The sequence below is a fragment of the Talpa occidentalis genome, unplaced genomic scaffold, assembly GCF_014898055.3.
Source record: "Talpa occidentalis isolate TD23 unplaced genomic scaffold, MPIMG_talOcc4v2.1 talOcc4.9, whole genome shotgun sequence".
Taxonomy (NCBI): domain Eukaryota; kingdom Metazoa; phylum Chordata; class Mammalia; order Eulipotyphla; family Talpidae; genus Talpa; species Talpa occidentalis.
Window position 1 is genome coordinate 75,839,891 of NW_023605305.1, and position 12,705 is coordinate 75,852,595.

Consider the following 12,705-nt stretch of genomic DNA (forward strand, 5'->3'; position numbering starts at 1 on the left):
TGGAGAATGTTCCCTCTCTCCTTCCTACTTTGTGAGGATTGTAAGAGAGGGAAATGGGCTCGTTCTCCTGTTACAGGAGGCATAAGCACATTGTGAGTTGAAGACTTCAGCACTGATGTCATTAACAGTGTTGCTGCAACAATGACCTGCTTAGTTGGAGGAGAGTCTCTCTCCCTTCCTCCAGCATTGCCTGGTTTTGCCTAACCCAGCTCCATTATCTGCAGGAGGGTGAAGCCAGGCCCTTTCTCTTACCCCCTGGTCTTCACAGATTTCATATCACCTCAAAAAGTCCTGCAAGAAGTCTGACCCACATCCTTCCTATAGCAACTTTTCCCCATTCCCTCCTTGAATGTCCTAAGAGCATAATCCTGAGTATGAATCTCTATGGCACCTGAGCCCCTTCCTTCTGAAGCGAACATTTCCCTTTCCACTGCTCAGAAGAGAAGGGGGGGTGGAGAGAGAGAGAGAGAGAGGGAGAGAGGCCTGCCTGGGGAGTGCTGGAGAAAGACTCAGAAGGGACCTCAGTCAGAGAACAGTAAGGCCCTCCCAACACCCAAATACAAAGTGACACAACACCCATCATCACACCACCACCACCACCTTTAACTGCCTGGCTTCCGGGGGAGGGACAACTGTCTTAGGCTTTCCATGACGTGGGTCCTCTGCCAGGGCTAGGGCTGTGGGTGAGGCGACACTTCCTGCCCCCCGGGGCTGGGGTGAGAGAAGCAATTAGTTGCTGAGTGTGCTCACCTTTGGAGAGCACCTACATATACCCTGCTGGGAGCTCCCTTCTTAGGCTGCCCATGGAGTTCTCCCTCGCCCAGATAGGCCCCCAAGGTAAGTGTGAAGGTAGACAATGTGGGTGGGAGGGAACATCAAGACCACCACTCCCCTGGGCCCTCTCCCAGATCTAAGCTCCCACTTGAGGCATGAGGGGCCCCAGCTCTGGCAAGGCTGATTGGCAGGGTGCCCTTACCCCACTTCTTCCCTGGGCTTCAGGTCCACTCAATCCTGAGGACAACGGTGACAGGGTCCCATGAGTGGTTCTTGGAAAGGAGGGAGGAAGCAGCAGGAGAATGAGCGGGTAGCAGACAGAGGAGTTTGTGCCAGAAGGGGCACTTGCCCCAAAGAAACCTGTCCCCCCACAGCCTTCAGAAAGACTGCTGACTTCCCACTGCATTCCCAGTGCCCATTTCTCCTGCAAGCCCTCTGTGAGCCAGGAGCTCTGTACCTCCTTGGCTCCTTACTCCTCCCTGAGATATCCTCCCCGTTGTCCCTCCAGCATTTCTCCTGAAGTCTTAACTGTCCCTCTCCTCCACGGCCCTAGTCAGAGGCCTACAGGGCCCCTCTTAGCCTGGGGGAGGGGTGGGCAGCAGAGACAGAAAGGCATCCCTCACTGAGAAAGTCCAGCTGTCCTCTTCATGCTCACAGGGAGCCGAAACGTCCCTGCCCCAACCTTCAGCACCTTCCAGCCAGTGAGCCTGACCCACCGGAGCTGTCAGGGTGTGGAACTACTTCCGGGACCCAGACTCCAGGCCCTGAAAACCAAAGAGGCAGAACCCATCTCCAGGAACCTTGTTGTCCAGGCTGCGGTGAGTAGGAACAATGCAGCGCCCTCATCTGCTTGCCCCCTTCCATGAGTAAGGACTGATGGACAAAGGCCAATGGGGAGAGCACAGGAACGATCTGGGGCCCAGAGTGGGGGAAGGAGGAGAGCTGTACCTCCTTCATCTGCCAAATTGACCATTCATACTCAATGTTCTTCTGCCCTTGGGAAGCTCAGACTGAGTCCACAGGTGAGCAGGGAACAGCACAGTGAGGCCCAGAAGCAGGCTTCTGCATTTCTGTACATGGCCTTTCTTGGCCTAGTGTCTCAGTTCTTACCGACTGGTCATCAGGAAATCCTCCCTTCAAACCCATTCAATCCAGAACTTATTTGGTCTCTGGGGTTTCCTGGTACAGCATCTCCCTCATCCCTCGGGTCGAGAAGTGCTTTCTGTTCATCTCTGTCTCACCCCTACTTAAGCACTATATACCAGCTCGTTGCTATTAGATTAAAGTCCCTCAGAGCCAGAGGGAAATGGAAGGATAGTCTCCAGACACAAACAGCTGGAGCTGAAAATGATTTAAGTTAGAACTTGGGAAGGATTTTCTGGGCAATTATACCCCAAAATAAGCAACTAGGATGAGAGTTCTTTCCAGGAGGTTCTTTCCCAGGCCTAGGAGCAGTTGGGTAAGAGGATAGGAAGGTGGCAGCTGGCTTAGAGTCAGGACAAGGCCCACTAAGCAAAAGTTCTTCCCCTTCCTTAAACCCGTCCCCTATCCAGGCATCTCTCCAGGTCCCGGGAGCTGCCTCCAAGCCAGAGGACACTGGGCAGGCTGAGGAGGTGCCCAGGGAAGGAGGCCTCTCCCTGCAAGATGAGACCCGGGCTTGGTTCCAAAAGACCCAGGCCCACTGGCTCCTGCAGCACGGGGCAGCCCCCACCTGGTTTCATGGCTTCATCACCCGGAGGTGAGTCACAGGGGAGTAAACAGGCCCATGAGTGGCAAGGACACATCCTGGGGCTTGTGGCCAGTCAATCCTAAAGCAACAAGTCCCAGGTATGACTGCTGGTGTTTTCCAGGCCATTCGCTGAGGCATCTCTCCTGGGGGGTCTAGCCCAACCTCCTCTGTGCCTCTGTTTTCCCCCCATAGGCTCGATTCTCCTCCTGGGGCATCTAGTCCTCAGTTTCCACCTCTCTGTCTCTCCCTTCATTTTTCTCTCCGGCTCTCTCCAGCCCTGTCCTCACGTTCCTCTCTCCAGTCCTTCCCCCTCTTTCACTTCCGAGTTTCACTCCTCCTGGATCTCCTGTTCCCCTCTGCAATCCAGTAGTCCATCTCGTCCTGTGACTGCAGCCCGAGCCCCAGCCCCCGAGCCCGCCCTTCCAGGAGGAAGCCAGGAAGGATGTGGGAATGGCAGGGCCGTCCACACCCAGCGCGGCCGCGGGAGAGCACTGCCACATCCTCTCCCACTTCGACCTTCTCGAGCCACGGGCAGAGAGTGGGGCAAGGGGCCCCGCAGGAGAGGAGGGCAGGAGGGGTCGAGGCTGGAAGAGTTAGAGCTGCGTTCCACTCTTCGCTGTCACCCGCAGGGAGGCCGAGAGGCTGCTGGAGACCCAGCCTCAGGGATGCTACCTGGTGCGATTCAGCGAAAGCGCCGTGACCTTTGTGCTGACTTACAGGTGAGGGGCGGGGCCTCGCGCCCGGAGACTTGGAGGCGGGACTTCGGGCTGGAGAAGGGGCGGGGCTCGGCGCTCGGACGTGGGGGCAGCACTTCTTACCCACCCCTCGCCCCGGCGAGTTTTTTCACTCGCTGCAGGCTGCTGGGTGGGGGGCGGGGAGGGCTGCGGCGCGGGGCGGGGTGGGGTCGCTCCTTGAACTGGTGGCCGGGGTCGGGGAGAAGGAGCACGTCTGACCCCGAATGGCGCCCCCCAGGAGCCGTACTTGCTGCCGCCACTTCCTACTGGCCCAGCTTGGGGACGGACGCCACGTGGTGCTGGGTGAAGACAGCGCCCACGCGCGGCTGCAAGACTTGCTGCAGCACTACACCGCCTGCCCACTCAGCCCCTACGGGGAGACGCTCACCCAGCCCCTCGCGCGCCAGGTACGCCTCCCCTTCCCCCCATCCCCTCCCTGACCCCGACTCCAGCACCCAGGCAGTGCTCCCCACGCAGAGCCCAGGTCGCAGGACCTAGCACCAGGCATTCTCTCAGCCCTGCGGATGACCCTTTGAGTCCTGCGGAGGACTCCTTGGGACACCAGCCTGACCGACCACACAGAGGCAGGAGGGTCTGGGAGTGGCCTGCAAGTCACACAGGTGGTTGCTGGCAGGTCTTGGAAGTAGAGCTATGGACAAGACAGATGGGTCGCAAACTCCCAAAGCTTATCACCAGCAGCAAGACAAATAATAGGAATCAAGTGTGAATGTGCTGGGAGAGGAAATACAGAGTGGGATTCCATTTAGCTTACTTGGTCAGTGCTCCCTGAGGGCATTGAGGAAGTTCTAAGTAGCCACTGTGTGCCAGGCACTGATCTGGGCACTGGGAAAGTATTGATAGCAGTAGACAAATCTTACCCTAATACCTTGTCTTCGTGGAGCTTACATTCTGGTGTGAAAAGAGAGATAACGAATAAGTAATACAGATAATAGAGGGGGGAAAAACAGATAATACCTATATCCAGAAATGATAAGTACTAGAAGAAAAATCAAGCAGTGACGAGGAGTGACAGAGTCCGGGCTATTTTACACCCTTCGTCAGGAAGGCTGCTGTAGTGAGAGGACATTTGAATACGAGGCTGCTCAAAGTAAAGTAGGGAGCCATGTAGACAACTAGAAGAAAAGCATTCTAGATAGAAGGAAGAGCAGGTACAAAGGCCCTGAGGTAGGTATGTGCTTGATGTGTTTTAAGAAGAGTGAGAGCAGTGAGGAAGCTGGCCTGGGTGGAGAGAGAGATGAAGTAAGAGAGGAGATAGAAAGGTGATGGCACTGGATAGTTACAAGGTGAGAAATGATGTGATCTATCAAGTTTGGGAGGGGAAGGGTGCCCAGAGGGAGGCTACTATAATATTTCAGTGAGATGGTGGCAGCCTGGACCAGGGTGGTAAGGGCAGAAGGGTAAGGAGGTGAGATGCTGGGGATGTGTTGAAGGTGGAGCTGACAAATACTTTGCAGGATTGGGTGAGGAGTGTGAAAAAATGGAGTTGTTACTGAGATGAGATGAGGAAGGCTATTGGAGAAGCACGTCTGAGGCCAGGGGAGATTAGGAGTTCAGTTTCAGTGTGTACCATGTGAGATACCCTTCAATATCCACATGATGTCAAGTAGGCAATTGGAATATGTGGGTCGGTGTTTGGGACAGAGTCTCAGCGTGTAGAAAACAGGTTGATTCTAAAGCCTTCAGTAATGAGAGTAGATGGGAAAAACAGGAATACCAAGTCTCCAGCATTGAGAGTTTGAAGAACTAAGGGAAGAATCTACAAAGACAATTGAGAAGGCGCCATCAGAGAAGGGAGGAAAAGCCAGGAGAGGGCAATGCTGTGGAAGCCAAGCAAAGAAATCGAGTCAAGGAAGAGTGCCAGGAAGTCCAGAAGGACCATCATATTAACCAAGAGGAGATACCCAGCGCAAGAAGTCTCTGGGTGCTTGATTGGAGTCAGTTCAGTGTGGGGACTATTGCCTATGGGCAACTCTTTTGTGGAAGTTCTCGAAGACTAGATGATAATTCCCAAGCTGTGGGAACAAGATTTAGGGAAGTCTGATGCTGAGGGAGCTGAAGGCAGAGCTGTGACAGACCAAGCTCTATGACCCAGATCTGAAAGGGTCTTATCGCTCAAGCTGTCCAGATTTTGGACATAAAGCTGGAACAACAGGCAGCCGTTGAGGGAAGTTGGCGGGGGTGGGGGGTGGTGGTGGTTCTGCAGAGTGGAGAATGGGTTGGCAAGGCAAGATGATGCAGGGGAAGAATTAGGAGGCCTGACTGGGGGTCTGACTGTGGACCTGGAGAAAAGTGTGAGGATGTAAAGATATCTAGGGAATGGAAGGGATAGGGCTTGTGCTCCACTCCATGTGTGGAGCGAGTGAGATGTCAAGGTGTTTTGGCAATACTATGGAGGTGCAACTCACAAAGAAGAGTCTGAGCAAGGAGCACTTGGGGAAGGGGAAAAGGATTCTGATTTAGATCCATGGAGCCAGCAGGCTTAAGTACCTCCAGATGGAGGCCTGCACTCAGTGGATTGCAGAAGAGTAAGAAAAGCCCTGCGGCCTAAGCCACAGGAAGCATCGGCATGCAGAGCATTAATGAAGCTAGGGCTAAATGCTGAGCTAAGTCACACCTGCTGTGGGAAGGCACGGGACCACTATGCAGTGCATCTCTCCCGTGCAGACTGTCTACCCCTAAAATATCTCCATAAATTACTCCTCTGGCACCTACAGAAATAAATGCAGACCTGGTTGTCTGGGAGATCTATCACCCCAAATTTCTAGGCTAACACAATTCATTGGATTTTTACAACCAGACACAAATGGAAACTGACCCTGCCCTCTCTTCCAGTTGACACTAAATTTAATGCTAGATATGGCCCCTGACTAGAGCTACTCCCCCAACCCCTGGTCCCTTTGCCATCTCCATCCTCTCTTCCTGGCCAAGTTTCTGTGTCCCTCCTCCCACATTGGCCAGATAATTTTGTCCTCCTGGATCACCTGTCCCCACCCCCAACCTCTCATCCCTCCGGATCTAAGTCCTCCCACCTTCCTTCTCTCCCAGCAGACTCCACAGCCCGCGGGACTTCCCCTAAAAAGTGAAGAACCACACTCTAGAAGCAAAAACCAGGAACCACACCCCCAATATAGTTCAGTCCTCAAAAAGGAGCAGCCCGCAGCCCCCACGCAGAAAGAGGAGACCAGTGAGCCCAAAGAGGTATAGAGCTGGAGGGGCTGGGAGAGAAGGCAGCGCCTAAGGGAGGGGGAGCGGCCGCGAAACAGAGACCCGCGGGGAGGGGCGGGCCTGAGGGGGCGCGGGAGGGCGGGGCCTACGGGGAGGGCGGGGCAGCGGGGCGGAGCTCGGGCTCGGGTTCAAGCGCCCCTTCCTCAGTTTCTCTGACCGCCCTCCTCCCGGCCTTGCCTTCTCTCCTAGCCCTCGCAGCCGCCCAGACCCAAGCCTCCCCTTCCCGCCAAGCCTCAGCTGCCCCCGGAAGTCTACACAAGTCCTGCTCCCAGGCCTGGTCGGGTTCCTCCGAAACCTCGTCCGACGCCGCCCCCCAAACCCTCCAACCCCATCTACAACGAGCCTGATGAACCCATTGCTTTCTATGCCATGGGCCGGGGCAGCCCCGGGGAGGCCCCTAGCAACATCTACGCGGAGGTGGAGGGGCTCTCAGGGACCGAGGGCCCGCCATGGCGCGGGGCCGTGCGGAAGTGCCGCTCCAGGCTTGCCCCAGGAAGCCAGGTAAGTGGGGTTCCAGGGCAAAGTTCTACCACAAGAAGAATTCCTGGAAGCCAGATTCGGGAGGGTGGAGAAGGTACTCAGTGGACACCAGAGTCAGGGTGAAGGTCAAAGGTTGAGCTGCCATGGGAAGGACAAAGGGGTGGGGCCCAGAAGGCTCCCTCTTGGCTCCCCAGCCTGACTCCCCTGCCTCCCTTTTGTCGAGTCCCCACTCCCTCTACACAGAGCACCCCTCCTATTTTCACAGAGAAAATAGAGGCCCCAGGCAGGAGGGGCCCCTACAGCTTTCCCCTACCCCAGCCTGTACTTTGATCTGTGTCCATCTTGTCCTCTTCAGAGTCTTCCCAAAGGGACCTCACCCTGTGCCTCATTATGGCGCCACCTGCCCTCTTCTCCACAGTCTGAACTTGGACTGCCCCACTCTGGCTCCTTCCCATGGCCTTCAGAGGGCCTGCCATCTGCAAGTAGAGCACTTAGAGTTCCTTGCGTCACCTCTGTGAGCTCCAGGGAGAAGGTCCCTGCAATCCTCTTCCTCCAGGCCCTCCCCCTATCCCCCCCACCCCAATCCTGCTTCTGCAGTCCTCTCAGGTCTGTTCCAGTCTGTATCTTATGTCGTGAGAAGTGTTAGGCACTTCCCCCCCTTCTGACTCTGCCTCCCAGATGCCTCTCCTTGTTAATGCTACCCCCCCACCCCCCAGTCCTTGCTCTCACTCTTCCCCCCAAACTGCTTCCTCCCTTGTTCCCTATATGGAGTGATAAGTCCCCAAGCACCCAAGGGCCCCATCCTAGGGCCCCCTCAACAATTCCCCCCTCTTCACCCCCACTCTTCCATAAGCCACTAATTTCTGCTGGGTCTCTTCCTAAATATATTTTTTCCTTTCCCCAGTTTCAGCCCCCATCATTTCTCACAGGACTCTTCCAAGAGCTTCTTAACTGGTTTCCTAACCACCAATCTTGCTATTTCTGATCCACTCTGCTCTAAGGAAACCAGAATGATCTTTCTAAAATGGCTGCCTGGCCCCTGAGACCCTCCATACTTGGGGAAGAAGATAGTGGCTGCTCCCATCCTCCCAGAACTAGTCACATTTCTCCAAACACATCAAGTGGTTTTGAGCCTCCTAGGGTTTGCACATGCCCATCCCTCTGCCTATTGCCACTTCCTGAAAATTCACCCTCTCACTGCCTAGCAGCAGGCATCGTCTAATCATTGGAAAAAACCAATTTGACTTCTCTGGAAGAACTTCCCTGCCCTGACCACAGAGGTCATCCACTGTGCTTTGTACACTCCTGTCAGCCCACTGAATCCCTGGGACACCTGTCTCCCCCTAGCCCCAGCGCAGTGTGATATCCCTGAGGGCAGGGGCTGGGATTTGTTCATCTGTTTCCACCCAGTACAGTGCCTGGCACAGAGTAGGTACTGTGTTTGTTGAATGAATGAATGAATGAATGAGCTCCTCTCTGCAGACCAGTGTCTATTAAAACCGGATGTCTTAGCCCTTGAAGCTGCAGGCAGACCTAAGAAGCAGAGGATAGGGGGTGTGACCTAGGACTGTCCTTCTCTCTACAGAATCCAGGTGAACAGAAACTGCGTTCTGAGAACTCTGTGGCTGGACAAGGCCCTCCCCTTGTGCCCCGCTGTGGGCACACCCTGCCCCACAACCTTTCTAAACTGGTGCTTCAAAGGTCAGGCATGGCTCCACCTGGGACCTCCTCAGTAGCTGGTGAGTCAGAGCTGGGGAGGACTTGGAACATCAGGTCCAGAAACCTTCACATACACCCGATGCCCTTCTCAGGAAATGTGGATGGAACAAACCATAGGTGATCAAAGCTGGAAAGGACCTCAGCCTTCATCTATTGTGAAGATGGCAAAAAGGTGTCACCTTGCATGCCAACTCCAATCCATTGCTCGTGGCTGCCTAGAGCGCTGCACTGAAAGAATGTTAAGGTCATATCTGAACTCAGCAGAAAGGAGCACCATGATTGATTAGTGATGTCTGCTGGGGGTGAGGGAGGAAAGGAGGAGGAGCGGCATTTCATTTGCCCTCACAGATCAAGTCCAACTCCCTCGCTGTGAAGATAAGGAAACAAAGCCAGAGAAGGATAGTAATTTGGCCAAGGTCAAGGACTAAAAGCCAGGCTTCCTAGTTCCCCCATTCAGGGCTCTGTTCCTCCCCCCACATCCCTAACTCTTCTCCACAGGAAATATCAGAGATTTCCTCAGGAGGAAATCCAGAGTTCCACCACTACGAGGGTACTGATTCCCCACCTGTGCATCCCAGCTAAGCTCCTCCAACAGATCTGGGTCCCCACAAAGAAAGCTGAAGTTCTTACACAATCCTCTTAGGGACATACCACTGGATCCTTCCAAAGAGTCTCCAAATTCTAATGGCTCAGTTATTGGTGATCCTCTAAGGAAGTGGGCTACGAGGGCCTTGTTGCTTCCTTCTGCCCAGGTTTCTCCTCCTGAAGTCTAATTTCCTTGGCCCTCTGAGCTTTTGAGTCTGGGCCCTGGTCCAATGCTGCTGTTGTCTGAGGAATGGTTTGGCGAGAACAGATGTTAGAACTTGTTTGTTGATTCTTGTCTGGCTAATAAATCATCGCCAATCACCTCCCCCCACAGGGATCCAAGTCCTCCAGACTCCTTCTGTTTCTGTCTCTGACTCTCTTTCTCATGTTGTGGAAGGCAAGTGGTTGAACTACCATTGCAGTGGGGGTAGAAGGGTCTGAGGGTTGAAAGACACCCAGACCTCTCTCTGCAAAGTATTTCTTCCCTAGCTGGGCTGGGCTGGGCTGGGCAGGTAGCTAGGAGCAGAGGATGACTGTATAACCTGGACGATGCCAAGAGAGAAGGAGGGGAGAGGGAGTGGTTGAGGGGTAGCCTTGCACCTCCTTCCCTGACCCACCAAGCATAGGACTGTGGACCAGTGGTATGTTGTTAGCCCAGCCCCCACACCCCACCCCCAGCAATGGTTCCAAGGCTCTCATGTGTCTTCCTAGTCTTGGACTAGGGCTTAGGCCTAGTCCAGCGGCATTGGACTTGGGCTTAGGCCTTTTTCTCAGTCATTCCTTCCCCTCTGGTGAGGTTTTCTCTCCTCTGCCTAGACCCTTCTCCAGCCCCAGTAAAAAGCTTCACTTTCCCAGCTTCAGCCACCTGGAAGACTCTGCCTTGGGTCTCATTTTTCTCAGACTGGGGGCTCCCTAGAGCTGGGCTGTCTGCTCCTGGGCAACCTGAAGGGCTTGAAGCCAACACGGTGCCCCAAAACCACTCAGGCCAGCAGAGTGGTGGTCCCACCTGTGCAGCCTGCTCTGACACTCATTTCACCAAGTTTAGTCCAGATGACCGGTGCCCATCTGGGTCCCTCTTCGTACCGTGCAGTCCTGCACCTGCCTGAGGTACAGAAATCCCCCAGAGGCTCCCTGAAGCCATGTCCTCTGGACCAGGTGCTGCCACTACAGCACCCACAGCCCAGAGCACCAGCACCAGTCGCTCGTGTGTGCCCCCCCCCCCACCTTTCCACTCTGGTGCTAATCAACTTATGGAGAAATATGGTTGCTGAGTCAACAAAGTTGGGGTTCCACTTCCTCCTGTCTGTAAATGTAAACTCTGCTGAGCCGGCTTGAGATGGGGAGGGAGACAGCAGGGTGTGGAGGGGAGCAGTTGGTTTTGTCGAAATCAGGGAGGAGACTGAAAGTGCAAGAAAGATCTCAGATTAGACCTGAGGAGTCACCTCATGGCTGACTCATTGTGGGAGGCGGGAGGCAAAGAAAGGGGAGGCTTACTGTACAGTAAACACTGGAAAGCAGGCTCAGGAAATTGAGAGGATTGCCTGAGACCTTGAACATAATAGGATGGGCCAATGCCAGCCGAGAGGGTGGCAGTGCCACCCTCTTGGGTGACATTTCTGAAGGAGCAAAGTTGCCTAGAGAGGGGCAGAGCGACCAGTGACTTCTTCCCTTGGGCACCACGCAGCTGGAGGTGGTCAAAGCAGCCCCCAGTGACCCGAATCAAGAGCCCTGCGTACCTCCCGTGCTGTGAACTAGCGATTGTAGCTTTCCACAGTGAAACCTTTTTTCTGCTCCATGGTTCCCCACATTCCTTGGAAATGGAGATAACGCCTCCTTAGGCCATGGAAGGGCTTGGCAGACAGGACTGCTGGGGTGAGAAGGCACTTCATCCTCCCGACTGAATTTTTGGCTCAAACAGGAAACTGTCGCCTCGAGGGGGTGATAGATAACAAGGAGCTGAATGCAGCTCGTCATCCTAATCCAGGGCCCACTATGCCCAAGCCCCCATGCTCCCTAGGACTCTACTGTAGGCCCAGCCATGAAGCCAGGGGTGGAGCCTCCTCGCTAACCCAGGGGTGAAGAAGCTGGGTCAAGTGTGCAGCACCAGCCAAAGACCATGACCAGTCAGGGTAGGACAGGGCATTTCCCAGTCTTCCCCACCTACTCTGAGATCCAAGCCAGTCTCATCCCCCACCTGGGCAGCACCTGCAGAGGGCCTTGCTGAGGGGCAGGCCCCATTTTTCCCTTTGTGCTGTCCTTCAGCACTCTGCTGCCTCTGAATTGCATTCCTGCTCCCCTAAGCTGCCCTTTGTCCTGTCTTCTCCTTGGGCAAACGCAGCAGTAAAGGGCCTTGGGACCCCGGTTCAGGGATGTCAGCCCAGACAATTCCATTACCTCAGCCGTCCAGTCCCATAGCACATCATGCACTGGTTCAGGGAGGACTGAGGCCAGTCACTGCAAACGCCCCACCTTCGACCGCCTCTACTAGCTCAGAACAACAGTCCCCACCTGAAAGCAAGCTGAGCAGAGGGAGGAGTAAAGGAGATAGGAGTGGGCACCACAGGGCATCCCAGCCTCCAGTCATTTCTCTCGGCCCCACAGTACTTCAGCCATTCCCTCAATAGGGGTGTCTTCTGGGACAGCAGGCTCAGCTCCCCAGCTGGGGTAAAGACCTGGCCAGCCCCTCCTCAGGGCTGGAGGCTCTGGGGCAGGAACTGAACACTGCCCCCTGCCTGTGACAGCACTGGCATGTTGGATCAGTTTCTAACTGATCCTGGAGGACCTCAGCCCTCGGCTCCACTGTCCTGGTCACTGCAATGCCACACACCCAGCTTCATCCCCACCCCTCCAACATCTGGGGCTATTTGGGGTAACTCTGACAAGGCCTTTGCCCCTTCCTCAGTCCACCCCTTGGCATTACGCCATGGCAATTTTAGCCAAGTGACATTCCTTATTCCTCCTCCCCTCTTCCTCATTCCCGTTTGTCTTTTCTACCAGGACTTGAGATTACTGCCTCCAGGAAGCCCTCCCAAATAGTCTGTCCAATTCTAACTGTCATTCTCTCTCCTGGTGTCCAGGAAATTCCAAAAACCAAATGAAATGTCATCTTTCATAGGACTAATAGATGACTTAAAAAAAAGTGGCTAGGAATACTTGCAGGAATTAAAGGAGTGGGGAAGGAAGAGATACCTAAGATATCTGGCCTAACTCCATCTGTTCCCAGGTGACACTAGGCCTCACCCTGCCCATGTCCTGCCTCCCAACCAAGGGCACTTCTAGCTCATGACACAGCCCCTGAAACAAGAACACTCAAGCGTTGAATTCCAGGAGCATGGCGACAGCCCAGAAGGCAGGGCCGCATCTGTCACATGCTGGATACAGGAGAGCAAGCACTCGACTTGGGGTCTAATTTTGGGGGGGTCCCCCTGAGCTGACCTA

General features: G+C 54.7%; 1 protein-coding gene across 1 annotated transcript; it reads left to right on the forward strand.

Moving 5' to 3' along the window:
- Positions 1–803: 803 nt before the first annotated feature.
- SH2D2A (SH2 domain containing 2A) lies at positions 804–8,745 on the forward strand. The gene is given in 9 exon segments (XM_054691546.1): positions 804–837; positions 1,432–1,592; positions 2,328–2,512; positions 3,133–3,222; positions 3,476–3,644; positions 6,307–6,456; positions 6,673–6,984; positions 8,549–8,661; positions 8,663–8,745. Coding segments are annotated over 9 exon segments (1,251 nt in total). The 3' UTR covers positions 8,700–8,745.
- Positions 8,746–12,705: the final 3,960 nt, after the last annotated feature.